Source organism: Pan troglodytes, chromosome 6 (genome assembly GCF_028858775.2).
Source record: "Pan troglodytes isolate AG18354 chromosome 6, NHGRI_mPanTro3-v2.0_pri, whole genome shotgun sequence".
NCBI lineage: Eukaryota > Metazoa > Chordata > Mammalia > Primates > Hominidae > Pan > Pan troglodytes.
The window spans coordinates 53,617,763-53,640,177 of record NC_072404.2 but is presented as its reverse complement, the minus strand read 5'-3'; the positions used below and the strand labels follow the sequence as shown (position 1 = coordinate 53,640,177).

At 46.8% G+C, this 22,415-nt stretch overlaps 1 protein-coding gene across 3 annotated transcripts in view; it reads left to right on the top strand.

Moving 5' to 3' along the window:
• PKD1L1 (polycystin 1 like 1, transient receptor potential channel interacting) overlaps positions 1-22,415 on the top strand; it is a 193,538-nt gene that overhangs the window by 149,456 nt on the left and 21,667 nt on the right. For all 3 annotated transcript variants that reach the window (XM_016945694.4, XM_016945696.4, XM_016945695.4), the window contains 9 exons: positions 280-403; positions 1,726-1,809; positions 2,447-2,619; positions 3,673-3,907; positions 6,147-6,251; positions 7,337-7,477; positions 12,395-12,529; positions 14,858-15,088; positions 19,610-19,771. In XM_016945694.4, coding sequence (XP_016801183.4) covers positions 280-403; positions 1,726-1,809; positions 2,447-2,619; positions 3,673-3,907; positions 6,147-6,251; positions 7,337-7,477; positions 12,395-12,529; positions 14,858-15,088; positions 19,610-19,771 — 1,390 coding nt within the window. The remainder of the gene's footprint in view (positions 1-279; positions 404-1,725; positions 1,810-2,446; positions 2,620-3,672; positions 3,908-6,146; positions 6,252-7,336; positions 7,478-12,394; positions 12,530-14,857; positions 15,089-19,609; positions 19,772-22,415) is intronic.

Below are 22,415 nucleotides of genomic sequence, written 5' to 3'. Positions count from 1 at the left end.
TGACACCTAGTAGTTGCATAGTAATGTTTGTTGAGTGACTGACGGAGTGAGCAAATGAACAAGTGCTTCACCCGCCATTCTCTCTTATCTCCTGCTACTAAGGAGCAAAGTGAGTTCCAGGGTTTCATGCTTCACGCTGCAAGCAGCTTGAGTTTAATTCCTGCAGAGTACCTGAAATCTGAATGAGAGAAAAATTGGCAAGAAAACATGCTTTTGTTCTCACGTTTAATTGTTCTTGTTGATGCAGAAGCAACTTTTTATTTTTGTTCTTGCATTAAGAAATGCCAGAAACTCCTTGGGTGGCCTGAGAAACATCGCTGACTGGTGGGACTGGAGTCTCACCACACTTCTGGATGGCCTGTACCCAGGAGGCACCCCGTCAGCCCGTGTGCCGGGGGCTCAGGTGAGCTTTCCGTCTCCTCTTCATAGGAGATCATCTCAGAAAAGCCATCCTGCAGTGGGTGAAACAGTCACTAATGCTGAACTGCAGCACTGCGTAGGTTCTTGAATGACCATGCAGGTGTAAGGCCGGTGGCTCTCCAGTGGGTCCCAGCAGAGCATCCTATTCCTTTCCTGCCAGAACCCATTGGCCCCATCCCATTACACCCTGCTGAGCTGCACGGGATTCTCCAGATTCCTGTGCTTCCCAGGCCTGAGATAGACACAAGGGCTATGGCAGAGCCTCAGGAGCCCTCAGGCTGATGGGGTGGGAGGTCAGGAAATGGAAGATTCTAGTTCCGTGTGCAAAATACCCTGACAAGGAAACACAAGAACCACCCCAAAACAGAGGAAGTGCAAGGAAGCTTCCAGAAAGAGGTGAGGTTGATCCCAAGTTCGGAAGAAAAAGTTAATATGCATTTTGCATAATCCCATTCCTTGCTCATCTTTTATTTTCAACCTCTTTCCCATGTTTAAAAATGAAATATCCTGGGCGCGGTGGCTCACACCTGTAATCCCAGCACTTTAGGAAGCTGAGGCAGATGGATCACAAGGTCAGGAGTTCGAGACCAGCCTGGCCAACATGGGGAAACCCTGTCTCTACTAAAAATACAAAAGTTAGCTGTGTGTGGTGGCGCGTGCCTATAATCCCAGCTACTTGCAAGGCTGAGGCAGGAGAATTGCTTGAACCTGAGAGGTGGAGGTTGCAGTGAGCCAAGATCATGCCACTGCACTCCAGACTAAAAATACAAAAATTAGCCGGGCGTGGTGGCACGTGCCTGTAATCCTAGCTACTTGGGAGGCTGAGGCAGGAGAATTGCTTGAACCCGGTGGGTGGAGATTGCAGTGAGCTGAGGTCACACCACTGCACTCCAGCCTGGGCAACAGAGCTATTCTCTGTCTTTAAATTTAAAAAAGAGAAATATATTTGTCCATATTCCTGGAGCAGTTTATTTATAATTTTATTTTGTTGTATTCTATATAGTCTCTTGGGTTGATGACACTGGAGAAACTTTCAAAAAAGATAAAAGAGAGCATTCTCATGTGACGCAAGTTACGAACATCATTTGAACGTTAACCCTTTTCCAGGACAAGTCTGGGGAGGTTGTTGCTGCCTTCTTAGAATGTTGGTTGTATCCCTAAAATGGTATTGGAAGGAAAATAAAACTCTGACCTCTATGGTAGCAGGTGGAGTTACCCGGAGCCCCACGCCTTTTGAGCACGCTTGATGAGGAGGTTTGAAGTCCACAGCACACCCAGTCCTCATCATCTTTTTTCTCCTTTCAGCCTGGAGCTCTTGGAGGAAAATGCTACCTAATAGGCAGTTCCGTAATTAGGCAGCTAAAAGTTTTTCCTAGGCATTTATGCAAGGTAAGATGTTCCTTTTCCTTTTGTTTCCAAAAATAAATGGAATTAGAGAAGTCTAGGCAACACTGGGGCAGGACCCTGGCAGATCATTTGAACTTCTCTGCGAGTTCAGTGGTGATTGGAATTGTCAGTGCCAGGGCTGGGGAGAGGGCGAGCCTCGCCCTTCCTTCCTTCCCCCTTATGAACCCTTTCCCAAAGCCTCTTTCTTCCTTGACGTTCTGCTGCAGGTTTCTTCAATTCACTCTTTGGCCTTAGAGACTGGCATTCTAGGCAAAACTAGGATTTTTAATCAAACAATCTAAAAATAGAATATTCACATATCTTTTTCTAATGGGGAGGGTATGCCCTGAGACAGGCATTTTACCTGGCGTCTCATGATGGGGAAGTCTTCAAGTGGTCTAAGCCTTAGAACCACACACAGCTCAGATGCCAACCTTCTGTGGGTAGAGCCTTGATCCTGTAGCTTGAGCTAGAGTCTGTAGACCACGAAACAGGCTGCAGAACGATCCTATGAGGAGAGAAGGGCGCCATGTTGCAGGACAGAGCAGGTGTTCACATGTGGCCAGGCCTGGAGGCCCCGGATTGCAGGGTAGCCTGGGGAATAGTATCTGTGTCTTCTGACTGCTGGTTTGTTCTGCAGCCTCCCAGGCCATTTGCAGCACTCATCGAAGACTCTATTCCTACATGTAGTCCCGAAGTTGGAGGCCCTGAGGACCCCTACCTGATAGACCCAGAGAACCAAAACATGACCCTGAATGGTCCCGGGGGCTGTGGGGCAAGGGAGGACTGTGTGCTCAGCCTGGGCAGAACAAGGTCAGTGAGATTCGAAGGGCCGGGGCTCATCCTGCCTGCCACCACCACTCCAGCTCTGGTGCCTGCTGGATGCGGCGCATCTGCAGCAGGTGCAGCCTCCTGACAGGCCTGCGAGGTCAGCGCACCACTGCCGGGAGCTCCAGCCAGACTTGTCATTGTTGTGAATGATAGAAGCATCACACAGGCTCAGGCCTCCACGTGGGAGAGCACAGAGCAAACGTTCTTTCAAAAAGTGGTTGCTAGAACATCTGTAGCTCATGGAATATAAGGAGCATTTGTTGCATGCTGACCTTGTGCCAAGCTGGGTGTTTACTGTCCAGCTCTGTGGAGTAGGCCCTGTGCTACTTTTCCCATGTCCTGAGGGTGAGGGGTGGAGGTTCAAGTGCGTAACAAGCACGACCCCATGTTGCAGCTAGGTCTGAGGTCAGGCCGCCTGCCCCATCCAGCCAGTCACACTGTTGTCCACAGCCACCCGTGGCTCCCCGAGCAGCATGCACCTCACACTGAGTTGGAGCTGTGCTGACCCAGTGGTAACACGGATGGTCTTAGACCAACGGGGAGGTCTAGACAGTTACAATAATGTGTGCCTTTGAGTAATACTCTTTAAAAAGGAAATGATTTAATTGTTACTAAATACAAGTTAGTATTTAGTAACTGCCTTCTCCCAGCTTGTTTGTTCCAAACAGTGGGGTCTCTAGAAAAAAAAAGAAAAATGAATATTTTAGAGTCCCTGGGGAGAGACAGTGGACATCTCTGCCTCACATAGGTTGGGGTGGGAAATGGAGGCCTTCGTTCTCCAGTTCCCTCCTGCCTGAGGGTCCCCTGGGCTGCTGCAGGGAAGAGGGTGGGGCAAGGAGAGAGGACAGAGGACTATTGATGAGGTCTCTTAGATACAGAGGGCCATCTGTCCTGCCCCTTGAAGCCCAGGCACTGTGTGTCCTTGCGAAGTCTAGCATAGGGTGTTCCCAGCATGGGACCTGCAGCTGGGAGCCTCAGTAGACTTCTGCGCCTTTCTCCCTGCCCTGCCTTACCCCAGAGTGTGCTGTTTTACAGGACTGAAGCCCACACGGCCCTGTCCCGACTCAGGGCCAGCATGTGGATTGACCGCAGCACCAGGGCTGTGTCTGTGCACTTCACTCTCTATAACCCTCCAACCCAACTCTTCACCAGCGTGTCCCTGAGAGTGGAGATCCTCCCTACGGGGAGTCTCGTCCCCTCATCCCTGGTGGAGTCATTCAGCATCTTCCGCAGCGACTCAGCCCTGCAGTACCACCTCATGCTTCCCCAGGTGAGCTGACCTGCCTCTTGGGCCTCCTGGAGGTGCACAGGAAGATGGGGCTTCACCTGGGCTGGGCTTCTCCACCAGACAGGACTAGTTCCCTACCCATTCACCTGCCCCTCCGGTCACACTCTTTGTCACATCCCCTTCGTGCGGCAAGCATCACACTAAGGGTTGGGGCATGGGACGAAGAAGACCCCCAGTGGGGAAACCAATCTTCACATGTGTGGCAAGGGCAAATATAGAGCTGTCTTGAGGTACCAAATTCATCACGGGGGAATTGGGCCTGATGTTTAGATCCCCCCAGGGATTTAGCTCAGGCTGCTGTAACAGAATAGCCTACACTGGGTGCTTTAAAAAGAGACATTTATGGCCAGGCGCGGTGGCTCATGCCTGTAATCTCAGCACTTTGGGAGGCCGAGGCGGGCGGATCACAAGGTCAGGAGTTCAACGCCGGCCTGGCCAACATGGTGAAAAACCATCTCTACTGAAAAAATACAAAAATTAGCCAGGCATGGTGGCATGCACCTATAATCCCAGCTACTTGGGAGGCTGAGGCAGGAGAATTTCTTGAACCTGGGAGGCGGAGGTTGCAGTGAGCCGAGATCGCGCCACTGCACTCCAGCCTGGGCAACAGAGCAAGACTCTGTCTAAAAAAAAAAAAAGAAGAAGGAGACATTTACTTCCCACACTCCCAGAGGCTGGAATTCCATGATCAAGATCAAGCCTGGTGAGGTTCTGGCGAGGGCTCTAGTCCTGGGAGATGGCCGCCTTCTCACGGTGTGCTCACAGAACCTCTTCTTTGTGGGTATACACAGGGAAAGAGAGCAAGAGAGAGCTGTCTAGAGTCTCTTTGTGTAAGGACACTAATCCTTTAGGACCAGAGCCCCAGTTAACCTTGATTACTTCCTTAGGGGCCCCATCCCCACATATATCCACACTAGGAGTTAGGGCTTCCACCTGTGAATTCAAGGGAACACAAATCTTCAGTCCACAGTACCCAGGGTCTTGGTGAGATGGAATATGTCCACATAGCTTCACTGAACAATCCAAAACACCAGAAGTCACTCTGAGTTATTCCTTGGGAACTTTCCTGATTTTCTGCCTGTAGTTGACTTTTCTGCTATGAAGAACTAAGTCCTGCTGACTCTTCAGGTCAAGGTTACTTTGCTTTAGCAGTGAAGAGAGGGGAGTCCCAAGAGGTTTTAGACTCTAGGGACTGTTCAGTGACCCGGTAAAGGCTGAGATTTGTGTAGAGCTCAGCTCACGCTGGTGTGGGCGGAATGGACGGTGGGAGCATGCGCCACTGGTCAGGGTCTGCCTGGGGGAGACACATAAAGTACTTACCTTGGGCATCAAATTTAAGGGGCACTACAAATACTTGGTAATCAAGGCGAACAGTATTCTGGTGCAATATTTATAAACATCAGAATTCATATCAAAAAATCATATTGGACAAAATATGGAAATTGTAGGCAATGGGAGGATCAGTTTTCCTGATAGTTTCTTTGCCTCAGGCTCCAATAAGGCTCAGCACAGCACTGCTGTTAAACACCTTGCAGCACCCAAAAGTGAACCCTGCTTTGATTATGTGTGTAGCTCCTTACAGCGGGCCAATGGGACACAATGCACATAACTCCAACAGAGGACAGAGAAGATGCATAAAGCCCTGCTGATGTGCTTCAGTTCCTTGCAAATCCATAACTAAATTTGAGTTTGGGTTAGTGATTAAAGGCATGAATCAACAGGTAACTCACCACTGGAGAGAGAATCACATAGAGAACTTTAACTTAAAGTGCTTATAAGGGAGTTTTAGAAGACTTTACTTGGCTGAGAAAACTAGTATATATATGTATATATAGTTCATATGTTATCTATTTCACATGTACACAGAAACTCACTCTTTTGAGCGGTGCCAAGGAAGGACTGGAGGATCGGCATGGAGGTCGGGAGGCCTGGTGGCCGTAGATGCCCATACTCCGTGCTTTCCCTGAGTGCAGAGACCATCTTGGGTTCTAACCCCTGGCATGGAGTTTCTGTGAGTGCTTGACTTGTGGAGAGGCACCAAACCACCCCAAGTGCCTACTGAAGAGCAAGTTTAGGATTAAACCTCTGCAGAACAGGAAATGGGCTTGCATCCTAGCTACTCAAAGGTGATTGGCAGGGGAGCCGATCACATGTTTAGACTTTCAAAAAACAATTTATCAGCATTCCTATTGATCTTGTTCGTTTACATTCTCTCCACCAGCTGGTCTTCCTGGCACTCAGCCTGATCCACCTCTGTGTTCAACTCTACCGTATGATGGACAAGGGCGTCCTCAGCTACTGGCGAAAGCCAAGGAACTGGCTGGAGGTAGCCTCTCTTGTGTCATTTTCTTTTGAAAAATAACAATAAACTGTTTATATCTTGAAAAAATAATTTAAATAAGAAATTGATTATGCACTAGCTACTGCCAACATTATTGCAGTTTTCTCCCTCTGTAGTGTTAATCTCAAAACAGCATTTGAGATCAGGTATCATTTAGTGTTGCTACAGTTACCGTCATGTACCACACGAATTTCAGCCAAGGTGGTGGTCCCATAAGATCATATGGTGCTAAGAAATTTGCGTCACCTAATGACATCTTGATTCTGACCTTGTATGTAGGCCTAGGCTAAATATGTCTGTTTGTATCTTAGCTTTTAATAAAGAAGTTTAAAAATAAAAAATTAAAACAAAATTTTTAAAAATAGAAAAAACTTTTGGAATTAGGATATAAGGAAAATATTTTTTGTACAGCTGTACAGTGCATTTGTGTTTTAAGCTGTGTTATCATAGAGTCAAAAAGTTTTTAAAAATTAAAAGATTTTTAAGTAAAAGGGTTACAGTAAGCTAAGGTTAATTTATTACTGAAGAAAGAAAAACGTGTTTACAAATTTAGTGTAGCCTAAGTGTGCAGCATTTATAAAGTCTACATTAGCGTACAGTAATGCTCTAGGGCTTCACATTCACTCACCACTCACTCACTGCCTCACCCAGAGCCACTTCTGGTCCTGCAAGTGCCATTCATCGTAAGTGCTGATACAGGTGGATCATTTTTTACCTTTTGTACTGTATTTTTACTGTATCTTTTCGATGCTTAGATATAGTTAGATACACCAGCACTTACCATTGTGTATGATTGCCTCAGTATTCAGTACAGGAACACGCTGCACAGGGTTGTAGCCTGGGAACAATAGGCTGTTTCATATAGCCTAGGTGTGTGGGACTGTCTATGTTTGCATAAGTGCACCCTATAATGTTCCCCCAAGGACAAAATCACCCAGCGATGCATTTCTCAGAAGGCATCCCTGTAGTTAAGTGACTCATGACTATAACTTACAAACGCGTGTCACATGGGGTGCCAGGTAAGCCCTTCCTCAGGAGCCATCTGAGGGCCTTTCTCTTGGATGTTCCAGCTCTCCGTGGTTGGAGTGAGCCTCACCTACTATGCAGTTTCCGGCCACCTTGTTACTCTTGCTGGAGATGTCACTGACCAGTTTCACAGAGGACTTTGCCGAGCATTTATGGACCTCACCCTTATGGCATCATGGAATCAGGTACACGGTGTGCTCAGGGCCATGCAGATAGAGGCCATGCACTGTGATGCCATCCAAAAGGCAGAGGTCACACAAACTCTAGAAGGTGCGAGACAACAGATTTGTTTGATATTGAGAGATGATGCTCTGAGCTGGCAGATGGGAGTGGCCAGGACAGTGAAGGGCCTGAAGAGCTTGAGGCATGCTTTGAACACTGGGGTATGTGGATTCTGCGTGGAGCAGAACTCAAGAGCCTGGAATTCCCCCAGTGCCTCCAGGGGACGCTAAGGGGCACAGGAAGCAGGTGTTGATGCAGCATGGAGGAAGGAGGCTAGCGCTGACTTGCTTAGACACACCATTTTCTCTCTTCATTCTGGCGACAGTCATAAATGCAGGCAGTATTAGCCACTCTGCAAGTGAAGACACCAAAGCTCACAGAGTATCAGGTCCCTCAATAGAGGGAAGTCTGGTTTCAAAGTCCCTGTACCTCCTTCCCCTAGGCAGCCCTTCCTGCAGGGAATGGTTCCCCACAGGGCTGGGGGCTCCTACCAGGAGGACCAGGCAAATGTGCACAGATGGGCCTGGACGAGCCCTGGGGAGGGGGCTGATGAGATGGGGCAGGATCCCCCCACAACAGCATGGGACGCTGCCTTCCTGTGGTGGTGGAAGTTGAGCCCACATATTCTGCCTCCTTGCCCTGCTGCCCTCAGATCTAGCCCCTCCCCTAACCCCCTTGTCCTCCTTTTCCCATCTAGAGGGTGGTCAGGGCCCCAGGGCCACCCCCAGGGCTGGGTGAGTCCTATAGCAACCTAGAGAACAAGGTCCAGTTCCCCTCCATCTTCAGGCCCCTTCTCCCCAGGTCCATCCATCTGCCCCACAACCTCCCTCTCACCCCTTGGCTCCTGTCCGCTGTGTAAGGAGAACCAGGCAGGATGAGGCTCGTTTCCTCTACACTTCTGCTTCCTCCACCAGTGCCCCAGTCCCTGCCTCTTTGTTGGAGATCATTTTGTTGCAAGCAAGAGAAACTCCCTAGGCTAGAGGAAAGAAACAGCTTCTAAAGGAGCCCAAGCAGAAGATTTGGCTTTTCTCCTGAAGTAAAAGAACACATGAATCTGATGAGACAGAACACTCGCACAAGCAAGGCAAAGCAACTGTCACTCACAGATTGGCAGGGACAGCAGAAGCCTGGGCTGCATGGTGAGCCAGTGCCCCCAGCTCAGGAAAGCTGACCAGGGTGGACAGAGTCCTGTCTGTATGTGTCCCGACAGAGTCCCGTCTGTGTGTGTCCCAACAGAGTCCCGTCTGTGTGTGTCCCGACAGAGTCCTGTCTGTGTGTGTCCCACTTGCACCAGTTCAGAGAGCCTGGAAAGCTGCCTGCCCTGAAGTTTCATAAGCTGGGGGAACATAACATGCTGTGCTAAAGTGTTAGAGGGCATGCTCTTCTCGGAGGAACATGACCAGAGCCCACGCTCTTCCATGTAGTTCCTCCTTATCTCCGGATATTGCATTCCTAGCACATTCAACAGTTATTGTGAGAACTATAAGCAATAAAAGGGGAAGAGATGGGCTGGCCAAGGCCAACCAGGGACATGTTCTGCAGGCACTTATCAGCATCTAATGAAATCTGCATTAAGCAATTATTTGGTTTACTGTCTTCCCCCACAAGGCTGGAAACTGCAGAATAGAGAATGTATCTATTTTGTTCACTACTGCTCCCCTGGTACCAATATTAGGGCCCGATGAGGACTGGCTGCTTAATTTATTGGCATCTCTCTCTGGGACAGACAGCAGGCTTCCTGGTCTACCTTTTGTAGTATAGCTCTGCTAGTCAACCCGCTTCCTACTATTTGAGTTCTGGCTTACCCATGTAACTGTAGTCTTGCATGGTCCTGTCGGCTACAATGCCGACATGCCTGACACTCCCTTGCCTGTGCTTAAAGGCCCACAGATAGTGGCCAGCTTTCTGTCTCTCAGTGCACAGCTTACAAGAGCATCTGATTAGTCACTGATTGGCCAGCAGGTGTGGGCCTCAGGAAGAGGGGGCAGAGTGAATGTAGGATGCTCTTTTCACCTGATGCGGACAGGGGAGGTTCTCTAGAAGCATGACTAGGGCAAACATGAATCTGGTCTACGTACTGACCTGGTGACTTGCAGTAAATAGCCTCCTCCTGACTTCTGACCTTGGGAAGTGAGTTCATCCTTATATCCCTTTTCCCCACTGATGTCCTATCTTTCTCATTATGTTCCCTGCCCCTGCCAGAAAAACTTACCTGGGGAGAGCCCCTCTTCCCTGGGGATCCTTTCTAGGGCAGATGCCAATTTCCAATTCCTCAATTAGCTTCTGAGAAGAGCTGACATGTATTGAGGTTCGCTCCTGCCAGGCACTGCATAAATTCTATATAATCACGTGTATGTTGAGCTATCCAACCATCTAATGAAACAGGTACTAGTATGCCACCCATCTAGACCGAGGCTCTGAAAGGTTAAGCAACTGGCTCAAGGTCACTCACATTGACATAGGAGCTGCACTGGAATTGGCCTCTGGTCTTGGGGTCCTGGGTAACTGCATTCCTAAGCACAGAACTATAATGCAATGGAACGGCCCTCCAAGGACATGGTCCACATTGTCCTGACCCAGGAGTGCTCAAGGCAGGAACCTGTATCTCACACCATTCAGCTCTGTTGCTGTGTTGCTGTGTGTTCAGGGCCAGCTTTTCAGAAATGTGCAGTGTAGACAATGTTTGTCTTCTGAGGTGCCCTCGTGTACCCGTCTCTGTTCTGGCACCTTGGCCTCTGCCCACACTACGGCTTTCCCTCCTAATTCCACTTCTGTGGGCACCTGTTGTGCTGTTTGTCAAATTATTCTCTGTAGAGACAGTTAGAGGAATTTCGCTCTAACTTCAATGTAGGCTGCATCCCAGGTGCAGGAAGAACGAGTCATCTTCAAGATAAACACAAATGACTTTCTAATGATGGAATTTAACACCCAGGATTAAAGAACTATGATTTGAGTGTGTGAAAATGAAAATGCACAGGCTTTAGAATCAGCAGACCTAAAACTCACTCCCAGCTCCTCTTTGACCATGTGCCATTGGGCAAGTTTCTTAACTTTCTTCAAGTCTTAATAAGGTAGAACTATGATACATACCTTGAGGGTTTTGCTAGGATTTGAATGTGTGCGTGTGTGTGTGTGTGTGTGTGTGTATTTGTACAGGCACATTCAAACATGTCCTTGGAACAGCTTGGCACCTAGCAGATGTTCCATAAATGAAAGTCATAATAATGGCAATTACTCAGAAGGCTTTATGGCATCCCTCAATCAGATGGAGGCAAGAAAGGGGCCCTTCCACTCTGTCCACAGGAGGTTTATAGCCGTGTTGTCCAATAGTCACCACTAGCCACAAATGGCTATTGAGAACTTGAAATGTGGCTAGTCCAAACTGAGATGTGCTGTGAGTGTAAAATACTCACTGGACTTCACAAACTTAGTATGAAAATTAAAAATGTGCTGGGCGTGGTGGCTCACGCCTATAATCCTAGCATTATGGGAGGCCAAGGCTGACAGATTGCCTGAGTTCAGAAGTTCAAGACCAGCCTGAGCAACATGGTGAAATGCTGTCTCTATTAAAATGCAAAAAAAAAAAAAAAATAGCCACTATGGTGGCATGTGCCTGTAGCCCCAGCTACTCGGTAGGCTGAGACAGGAGAATTGCTTGAACTCACCAGGAGGCGGAGGTTGCAGTGAGCCAAGATCCTGCCACTGAAGCCTGGGTAACAGATTGAGACTCTCTCTCAAAAAAAAAAAAAAAAAATGTAAAATGTAAAATATCTCAATATTTTTTATGTTGGTTACATATTGACATGATGCTATTTTATATGATTTTACATGTACTAATTTAAACAAAATATATTATAAAACAAATTTACTCTGTTTAATTATACTTTTTAAAACATGGCTACTAGAAAATTCTACCCATAGCTTGCATTGCATTTTTCTTGGCCGGTGCTGGCTAAAGCCCCATTCATCCCCCATTCAACCATGTGCGGCCCTGCCTGCTCTGAAGGGAACCCGAGGGGTGACAGCCACTCACAGCTTCTCTAGGTTTTGGTTGTCAGAAGTCATTGTTGACTTTGTCCCAATTACTGAGGAAATAAAACAAACAGAAAACCTTGATTCATTGCCCATATAGATTTTAAACCATCCAGCTGTCATTTCTTTTCTCTTGGGCTTACAATTTTGGTGAGAGCATATGAGATCATACACCCAAAAGTACTTTCCCCATAAGCCCCTGGTAGGGAGGGGAGAAGGGAGCAGCCTTCCTAGAGGCCTTGTGAATGTGGACGAGTCCGTAAGGCTGTTTGCCCCTGGGTCTGCCATGCCCCCCAGTTGTACTATGTTTGTCTGTTCACACTGTTTATCTGAGCCGTAGACTCTAGAGCTATAAAAGGGGAGTGCCTCCCTTATTTGCGAGGATTACGTTTTTAAAAACCTACTTGGAAAGTGTTGGTGCCCTATTCTGTACATGTATCTGGGGGAAAGGAAATAAGTATGCACTAAATACTTCTTTGAGTCCCCTCTGTGGTGATGATTTTCTTATAGCCCAGTAGACTGAGGCACAGACAGGGAGAACAGACATGGGGGTGGACAGAGTCCCATCTGTGTGTGCCTGCTAGACCTGCTCCATCCTGGTGTTCAAAGAAATGGCCAGGCCAGAATTCAGAGCAGGTCTTCTCAAATTCGTTATGATTTGTATTTACCCCTAGTTCCAACTCATTCTCCTCTGCAGACATCTGCACTTGATGTCCCTCGGAGACTCATGGGTCTATATAACATCATCAAATCCAATGAACTCTTTATGCATGACTGACAGCTGTGAATATGTCTGCACCTTTCAGTGACTGGCATGGCACACTGACTGTTCTGTTCTTCTGTCTCAGAGGGCTCGATGGCTCCGGGGAATCCTCTTATTCCTCTTCACATTAAAATGCGTCTATCTTCCTGGCATTCAAAACACAATGGCATCCTGCTCCTCCATGATGCGCCACTCACTCCCCAGCATCTTTGTAGCAGGGGTAAGAACTCTCCCCTTTATCAGGTGATTTCCCTTGTAAACCATTGATCTGTGTACTCTTATCAGCCTTTCTCAAGGGAAAAATGAACTGCTCTCAAGGTAAACACCGTCTAGAAGTCCAGTCTTCTAATACCTTACAGTGTGGTTTTAGATAACTGATATCAATAGTTACATAGTAAGTTATGGTCATGACAACAATAACCATGATTTAGGAAACACTTGCTCTGTACTATACCTTACAACAGCATGTTATTATTACTAATATAAGTAGTTATTATCACCTACTGAGCTTTCTCTAAGTGCCAGGAATGGCACTTTGGGCCTCTCATAGATTACTTCGTTTAACTATCACAACCAAGCTATGGACAGGCACAGTTCTTCTTAGAAGATTCTCAGGATTTCCTGTCTCAAACAACAGGGCACAGCCAAGTCTTCATCCAGGGCTAGCCCTGAAGTCTGGTCTGGAGGGTGAAGCTCTGAATCAACAGGTCCAGAGTACAGCTTGGAGCCCTGATGAAGTTCCTGGGGTGCTGTTGATTCCGATCTGGTCCCAGCAGAGAAAGAGCTTTCTCCAACCTGACAGGCCCTAGTACAGCAAAGAATTGCAATCAGGGCTGAGGGAAAGTCTAGGCCAAGTGCCCTGAGTTAGGAGGCTCTGGCTGTCAGGATCCAAGCCACACAGGACACCAAGCACAGGTCTCCTGCTCCAGGGAAGGGGTTCTGCAAGCCCTATTCGCCTTACACTGGAGGAACATGCTGAGCAAACCAGGGCAGAGAGAACGAACCTGAGAGTCAGAGAGAGCAGCATTCGAACCTGGCTGTCCCACACTCCAGCTCACTGTTGTGAGCACCAGCCATTTGCCCAAACTCTGCCTCCAGAAAAAGCATTAACGATGTTTGCCCCGAAGGTTATTACTGGCCTTTGAGATTATATGCATGTAGAATTTATGGAGTGATTAAACTAGTCATTATTAAGACCATTTAGCAACATGCAAAACTGCTTTTTTTTTTTTTTTTGAGATAGAGTTTCGCTCTGTCGCCCAGGCTGGAGGGCAGTGGTGCAATCTTGGCTCACTGTAAAGCTCCACCTCCCGGGTTCATGCCATTCTTCTGCCTCAGCCTCCCGAGTAGCTGGGACTACAGGCACGCACCACCATGTCTGGCTAATTTTTTGTATTTTTAGTAGAGACGGTGTTTCACCGTGTTAGCCAGGATGGTCTCCATCTCCTGACCTCGTGATCCGCCCGCCTCGGTCTCCCAAAGTGCTGGGATTACAGGTGTGAGCCACCGCGCCCAGCCAAAAATGCTTTTATGTAAGGAAAAAAAAGCCCAGAATATAAATAATTTGTGTCCAAATTAAGTAGCAGAATTCTAACTGTGCAGCAAGTATAGATGTATAGGCATCAAGAGGAGACCAGGAGACCACACAGCTCAATTTGTCCAGTTGTAGACTCATAGATTGTGCTTTCTTTCTTCTGAGTTCCACTGATGTCTGATTTCACTTATGGAGTAAGTAATACTAAAACGAGTCCCAGTGCATTTGTAGGGAAGTCTTTGGGTACCTGTCCAGGCTTGTACATGAATCCAGCAAGGACCCACACAGAATGCAGCCCGTGACTATAGCTGCAGCTAGGTAGGGCCTCTCTGTAGGCCCGTCCACAGTCTACACACACAGCCCCATGTGGACCTATGGGGCGACCGCCTGATGGTCTGACATCCAGGCTGAAAAAATACTTGTCAGCACCAGAGCTGGTTGGAGCAGATGGAGTGAGAAGCATGAACGGAGCCAGTGATACAACCCCTCAGATCCCAGGCCAAGTTCCCAGTCTGTTACGACAACCAGGACCATGAAACTTAACCTGAACCAAATCTACATCAAAATTGGAAAGCCTTCCTGATGCTTCCTAAGTGATTTATTTTACTAAGCTCTGGCCAGGTGCGGGGAACATAAAGATCCTGAGGGAGCTGCCCCCTCATGGCAACCATGGCCTCCTAAGGGGGCCAAAGGCCAGGGGAGCAGGCCGCTTGTCACCACAGGCAGAGGAGGCAGCTGAGGAGAGGAGAGGGCACTGGCAGGAAGAGCCCTTGAAAGGGAGGAGGGAGACCAGCCACAGTGTGGGAGGCTGGTGGGGTGGGAGGAGGGAGGCCTAGGAGACGGGTGAGAGGGTGACATACGCCTTTTGGGTTCAAAACCAGGGATGACGTGATTGATCCACACTCCCAAAACTGCCCCTCGAAGTTTGTCTCTATTTTCAACATTTGGAAGTTGAGTCTTCCACTCCTAAGAAGAGGTGACGAGGTCAGTGCTCTCTGGATTTTCTTTCTGCAGCTGGTGGGGGCCCTGATGCTGGCCGCCCTCTCCCACCTGTACCGATTTCTGCTCTCTATGTGGGTTCTACCATCTGGCACCTTCACAGACGCCTTCCCCGGGCTGCTGTTTCATTTTCCCAGAAGAAGCCAAAAAGACTGCCTCCTTGGCTTTTCCAAGTCTGACCAGCGGGCCATGGCTTGTTACTTTGGGATCCTTTTAATAGTCTCTGCCACACTGTGTTTTGGAATGGTAAGTAAACACGTCCCCAACTTTCAAGTTATGGTTTGTAAAAGTTTCATTTGCTGTTGGGGTGAAACTCTGGTCCATGTGGACAGGGCCAGGCAACACAGGCCAGATCTCATGGTAATGAATCCTTGCCGTCCAGCTCACCTGCCCTGGGAGGTCAGGTCAGTCAAACACAGTTGGTTTGACTCTCCCTTACTCTAGAATAGTCCAGCACGAGAGCAGCCACCCCAGGGTGCCGCCTCCTCCAGGAAGCTTCCCTGGCCCCACTCACTCTGCACTGAATCACATCATTTCTTGCTGTGAACTTCATCTGCAATCTCACACTGCCTCAGGGGTATCTGTTGCCTTTTCTCAGTCTTTCCATCTTATCAGAGTTGCACTCCCATTAGCCACCTCCGCTGGACGTGTTCTCCAGGCTAGCGGCCAAAGGAGGAATGGCTCCCTGTTTCACGCCCTCCTACTGACCTGCCACTGGCAAATCTAGTCATGTCATACGTGGCTTAAACTCTTTCAATGGAAGAAGAGGCTCCCCCATGGTCTTGTCCTATTGCCTGGACTTGGGGTCAACAGATTTAGCAAATAAAACTGGAACCCAGTTACAGTTAAGTTTCAGTAAACAATGGAAAAGTTTTCAGTATTAGTAAGCCCCCTGCAGCAGTTCAGACATATTTATGTTAAAAGTTATTTGTTGTTGACCTGAAATTAAAATGTTACTGAGTGTCTTATATTTTACCCCTCCCTGCCGAGGCTCCGACCTGCTCTGCCCAGCCAGACCCAGGATTGCTATGCCCACATCACAAGGATGGGACTCATCACTTCTATTTCCAGAAGGCCCTACAGGTGTTCCTATGGAAGGCTCAGGGTTGGGACCCCTGCTCTGTGCTTGACTAAGCCTATAGGCATGCTGTCCACACTTACTGAACATGCCTTCCCTCGGATCCCTCCACTGTGACTCGTTCAGCGTTAAGTTCTAAGACAGGTTCAATGTGGTGTTCCCTCTAGAAGCTCTCCCAGCACCGATTCTCCCCTGGACCCCCAAAGGCTCTGAGCATGCCTCCTCATTGCACCCATTGTCTTGTGCTATTGGTTTTTGTCTGCTTTTGAACTCTAGCCACATTCCTAGCAGGCATATTGGTGTGCCTGCCTTCTAGGGTAGTAGTTCCTGACACATTGTAGAGCCCACTGCAAGTTCAGTAAATTGAATATTCAAGCTTTGTAAGTGGATAAAAATTCTCTGCAGTCCTTAAAAGTCTACTGGTATTCTAGTTTAGTAGCTAGAGGGAAACTAAAAGTGATTGCTCATGTTCACACCTTGACAACACTCAGGCCCGAGTCCTTTGCTTTTATCAATGATCCTAGCTCCCTACTCTTGCTCATCCATGAATGCATAAATCCATCGATCACCCATCCACACACCTACTCACCAAACTAGTTACCTGTCCACCTATCCACCCACCCATCCACCCATCCATCCATCAATCCACTCATTTGTTCATTCATGCACTCACTCATTCAACAAAAAACTAAAGAATGCCCATTATATTCAGGCAATGGCGAAACAAAGATAATAACTGCTTCCTGCCTCAGGGAGCTCACAGTCCATAGGGGAAGACTGGCATATACAAATAATTATGGCAATTTTTATATTTTGAATACAGTTTTTAAATTGGATATGTGATTTGTAAATCTGTAGCTTCTCCTTTTAATCTCTTAACAGCATCTCTACAGAGCAGAAGTTGTAAATTTTGATAAAGGCCAGTTTTTCAATGTTTTCTTTTATGGATTTTGCTGTTGGTGTCCTGGCTCAAATGAATTGCCAAACCCAAGGTCACATATTTTCTCCTATTATTTTCTTCTAGAATTTTTTTTGTTTCTTTGTTTTTGTTGTTTTTTTTTTTTTGTTTTTTTTTTTTTTTGAGACAGAGTCTCACTCTGTCGCCCAGGCTGGAGTGCAGTGGCGTGATCTCAGATCACTGCAACCTCTGCCTCCCAGGTTCAAGTGATTCTCCTGCCTCAGTCTCCTGAGTAGCTGGGATTACAGGCGTGTGCCACCACACCCAGCTAATTTTGTATTTTTAGTAGAGACAGGGTTTCGTCATGTTGGTAAGGCTGGTCTCGAACTCCTGACCTCGTGATCCTCCCGCCTCAGCCTCCCAAAGTGCTGGGATTACAGATGTGAGCCACTGCACGCGGCCTTTCTTCTAGAATTTTTATAGTTTTATGTTTTACATTTAGGTTAATCATCTGTTTTAAGCTAATTTTAATGTAAGATGTGAGGTATGGAACAGAGTTCCTGTTTTTTATAAATGAATATCCAATTTTTCCAGCACAATTTTTTTGAAGAATATTTACTCCATTGAATTGGCTTTACAACTTTGTCAAAAAGCAATTGACAGTATCTGTGTGGATCTATATCTGGGTTCTCTATTCTACTCCATTGATCTTTCCTTTAGCCAATCCCATGAGGTCTTTTTCACTCTGTGGCAAATCTTAAAGTAGCATGGATGAGTCCTCCAGCTTTGTTCTGTTTTGACTGTAGGTGTTCTAGCTCTTTTGCCTTTCAATATAAGTTTTAGAATCATCTTGTTACTATCTTTTTAAAAAATCATGTTGGTGTTTTGATTGAACTTGCTGTGGAATTATAAATCAAATTTGGGGGGAATTGGCATCCTAATAATATTAAGCTTTTTTGATCCTAGAATTCTGTATTTCTCTCCATTTATTTAGATACTCTTTGATTTTTTTATCACTGTTTTATAGTTCTCAGCATACAGATCCTACACAATTATAGGCAATTTTAAAGCCTAACTAGAAGTGTCCTCAAAGAGCAAGAAACTTAGATCAGAGACTCATTTATTCTTCCTAAGGAGACCAGGAAATCTTCATACAACAGGAGAGTGAGCCTTGATGAGCAGTTCCACTCATGGTGATGACTGCTGAGAGCAGCATTTTAGACAGGGGGCATGCAGGGAGGGCCATGCTGGAGTTCTGGGTCAAGTGGGCATTATGTTGAAAAGGATGGTTGGAGTCAGGAATGGAGGGCCTTGAATGTCGTGCTTAGGCACCTGGATGCTATCTTCTGAGACAGGCAGGCAATATTGCATTGAGGTCTCTGGGTGGAAGAGTCAGGTCTTGCTGTCCGCGATGGGTGTTTTGCTGGTAAATCCAGGAGGCCTCAGACCTACACACCAATGGCCTACCCTTTCAGGCTCCTGAGCATCTTTGCAGAGTTCTGAAATTTTGTGAGGGGTTCGAGGGATTTGGGGACCAATCAAGAACAAACATATGACCACAAGAGATGATAACACACACAAGCTTTATCTGGGTAATGTTTTGAAGTGTTTCCATGTGGGGGAACTCCCTCATACTTCATGCTATGAAACTGTCCACAGGTTTACAGCGTAGGGGCCAAGAACAATCCAAAAAGGAAGAAGAGCAAGGGCGATCTCAGGGGAGAGGGGCAGCAGAGAGAGAGCTTACCCCTTAGACGATGCTGCTTAGCAGCATGGAGGGGAGGCTCTGGGTCAGAAAGCTCCTGAGGCCAGCAGCAGCTTGGGGCCTTATAACATTATCAGTGGGTAACAGCTGTCCCCTGAGGTTTTGCAGGGTGTGTAAAGCTGACAGGCTCTAAATGGCTAAAATGTTTGTTTGGGTGTTTTTTTTTTTTTTTTTTGAGACGGAGTCTTGCTCTGTCGCCCAGACTGGAGTGCAGTGGCGCAATCTCGGCTCACTGCAAGCTCCGCCTCCCGGGTTCACGCCATTCTTCTGCCGCAGCCTCCCGAGTAGCTGGGACTACAGGTGCCCACCGCCACACCCGGCTAACTTTTTTTTTTTTTTTTTTTTGTAATTTTAGTAGAGACAGGGTTTCACCATGTTAGCCAGGATGGTTTCGATCTCCTGACCTCATGGTCCGCCCGCCTTGGCCTCCCAAAGTGCTGGGATTACAGGCATGAGCCACTGCGCCCAGCCCTGTTTGGGTTATTTTTTAAACAATTGGATGTGTAAAAATTCGAGTTTGTTACCAGTAGGCTTTTGAGCTAACAGCTTACAGCCTGCAGTGAAGAAATAAACCACCTGGAGGCTTATAGAGCACATGTTGAGGGCACAACAACTTGCTGAGCCCAAGACCCTTTCTGGTCTCCCAGGCACAGGCACAGGCCTCTCTCCTGAGGCTCACCCACAGCTCAGAATGGCTCACCAGGGGACACTGAAACTGAGACATAGACTTTACATATGGGCATGCACATAGCGTTGATAATCTCAGTCTCCAAAGTTAGATACTGAAAACAACCTTTATAATACAATGAATTTCCATTGCTGAGATCATCTTACTGCCATTTAGTTCAATTCAGGAGAGGTATTTTCCTGATTTTGCTTTTTTTCACCAAGAAATCACTATTTTACCAAAAGCTCATAAAGTAGCATTATCAGATATAATCTCCATTGCATAGTTTATCACATTAACAAAGCTCTTTATTTAGGCTGCTAACATGAAATTCGTCTTTATTTTTTTCTTTTTCCTAGCTGAGAGGTTTTCTCATGACTTTACCCCAAAAAAGAAAATCTTTTCAAAGTAAATCTTTTGTGAGACTTAAAGACATCACTGCTTATATGTGGGAAAACGTCCTCACCTTTCTGAGACTGGAAACACCAAAGTTGGAAGAGGCTGAGATGGTTGAGAATCACGTAAGCTGTGAGATCTTGGATTACTGAGCATGATAGCACACACTCAAGATGATGGTTTCATTGCAGAATTTTGCTTTCAGTTATCAAAGCATGAGTATGTTTCCATGCCAAATCTCCTTGCAAAGCCACAAAATTAGTCTCAATCATAGTGGAACTCACGGAATTTTCCCGTGCAATTCTAAAACACTTTACAGATTACCAAGCACATTCTCCTGCCTTAACTCACTATATCCTTATAGTGACCTGTACAGTTGGAAAGACAGAGTTTATGGTCTTCCCCAGGACACAGACATGTTGTATTCTGTCCCCTGAGTTAGTCATTTGCTTTTGGTGCCTGCTATCAAACCCAAACTTCTATCCAAAACATGGAGCCTTAGGTGCATTACTTGAGTTCAGTCACCCCAGACATGCATGTAAACAAATCAAACCAGGTGTTTGCACACTGAATACTCACTTTCTTCCATGGCTGATGTATTAGTTTGTTTTCATACTGCTGATAAAGACATACCCAAAACTGGGAACAAAAAGAAGTTTAATTGTACTTACATTTCCACATGACTCGGGAGGCCTCAGATTCATGGTGGGAGGTGAAAGGCACTTCTTACATGGTGGTGGCAAGAGAAAAATGATCCAGATGCAAAAGTGGGAACCCGTTATAAATGATCAGATCTTGTGAGACTTCTTCACTATCACAAGAATAGCATGAGAAAGACCAGCCCCTATGATTCAATTACCTCCCACTAGGTCCCTCCCACAACATGTGGGAATTCTGGGAGATATAATTCTAGTTGAGATTTGAATAGGGACACAGCCAAACAATATCATTCTGCCCCTGGCCCCCTCCAAATCTCATGTCCTCACATTTCAAAACCAATTATGCCTTCCCAAAAGTCCCTCAAAGTCTTAACTCATTTTAGCATTAACCCAAAAGTCCACAGTCCAAAGTGTCATCTGAGACAAGGCAAGTCCCTTCTGCCTATGAGCCTGTAAAATAAAAAATAAGTTAGTTACTTCCTAGATACAGTGGGAGTACAGGGATTGGGTAAATACAACTGTTCCAAATGGGAGAAATTGGCCAAAACCAAGGGGTTACAGGCCCTATACCAGTCCAAAATCCAACAGGTCAATCAAATTTTAAAGCTCCAAAATGATCTCCTTTGATTCCAGGGCTCACGTGTAGGTGATGCTGATGCCAGAGGTGGGTTCCCATGGTCTTGGGCAGCTCTGCCCCTGTAGCTTTGCAGGGTACAGCCTCCTTCCTGGCTGCTTTCATGGGCTGGCATTGAGTGTCTGTGGCTTTTCCAGGTGCACAGTGCAAGTTGTCAGAGGATGCACGATTTTGGGGTCTGGAGGATGGTGGCCCTCTTCTCACAGCTCCACTAGGTCCCTTCCACACTGCCCTAGCAGTTCTCCATAAGGGCCCCGCCCCTGCAGAAAACTTTTGCCTGGGCATCCAGGCATTTCCATACATCTTCTGAAATCTAGGCTGAGGTTCCTAAACCTCAATTCTTGACTTCTGTGCACCCATAGGCTCAATACCACATGGAAGCTGCCAAGGCTTGGGGCTTCCACTCTCTGAAGCCACAGCCCAAGTTGTACAATGGCCCCTTTCGGCCATGGCTGGAGCAGCTGGGACACAGGGCATCAAGTCTCTAGGCTGCACACAGCACGGGGAACCTGGGCCCAGTCCACTAAACCACTTATTCCTCCTTGGCCTCCAGGCCTGTGATGGGAGAGGCTGCTGTGAAGGTCTCTGACATGACTTGGAGACATTTTCCCCATGGCCTTGGGGATTAACATTAGGCTCCTTGCTACTTATGCAAATTTCTGCAGCTGGCTTGAACTTCTCCCCAGAAAATGAGTTTTTCTTTTCCACTGCACTGTCAGGCTGCAAATTTCTTTAACTTTTATGCTCCATTTCCCATTTAAAATGGAATGCTTTTAACAGCACCCAAGTCACCTTTTGAATGCTTTGCTGCTTAGAAATTTCTTCGGCCAGATACCCTGAATCATCTCTCTCAAGTTCAAAGTTCCACAAATCTCTAGGGCAGGGGCAAAATGCCGCCTGCTAAAACATAAAAAGAGTCACCTTTGCTCCAGTTCCCAACAAGTTCTTTATCTCCATCTGAGACCACCTCAGCCTGGACTTTATTTTTCATATCACTATCAGCATTTTTGTCAAAGTCATTCCACAAGTCTCTAGGAGGTTCCAAACTTTCCCACATTTTCCTGTCTTCTTCTGAGCCCTCCAAACTGTTCCAACCTCTGCCTGTTATCAAGTTCCGAAGCCACTTTCACATTTTTGGGTATCTTTTCAGCAACACCCCACTCTACTGGTACCAATTTACTGTTTTAGTTCATTTTCAAGCTGCTGATAAAGACATACCTGAAACTGGGGACAAAAAGATATTTAATTGGACTTACAGTTCCACATGGCTGGGGAGGCCTCAGAATCATGGCGAGAGGTGAAAGGCACATCTTACGTGGCAGTGGCAAGAGAAAAATGAGCAAGATGCAAAAGCGGAAACACCTGATAAGCCATCAGATCTCATGAGATCTTATTCACTATCACAAGAATAGCACGGGAAAGACCAGCCCCCATGATTCAATTACCTCCCCCTAGGTCCCTCCCACAACACAGGAA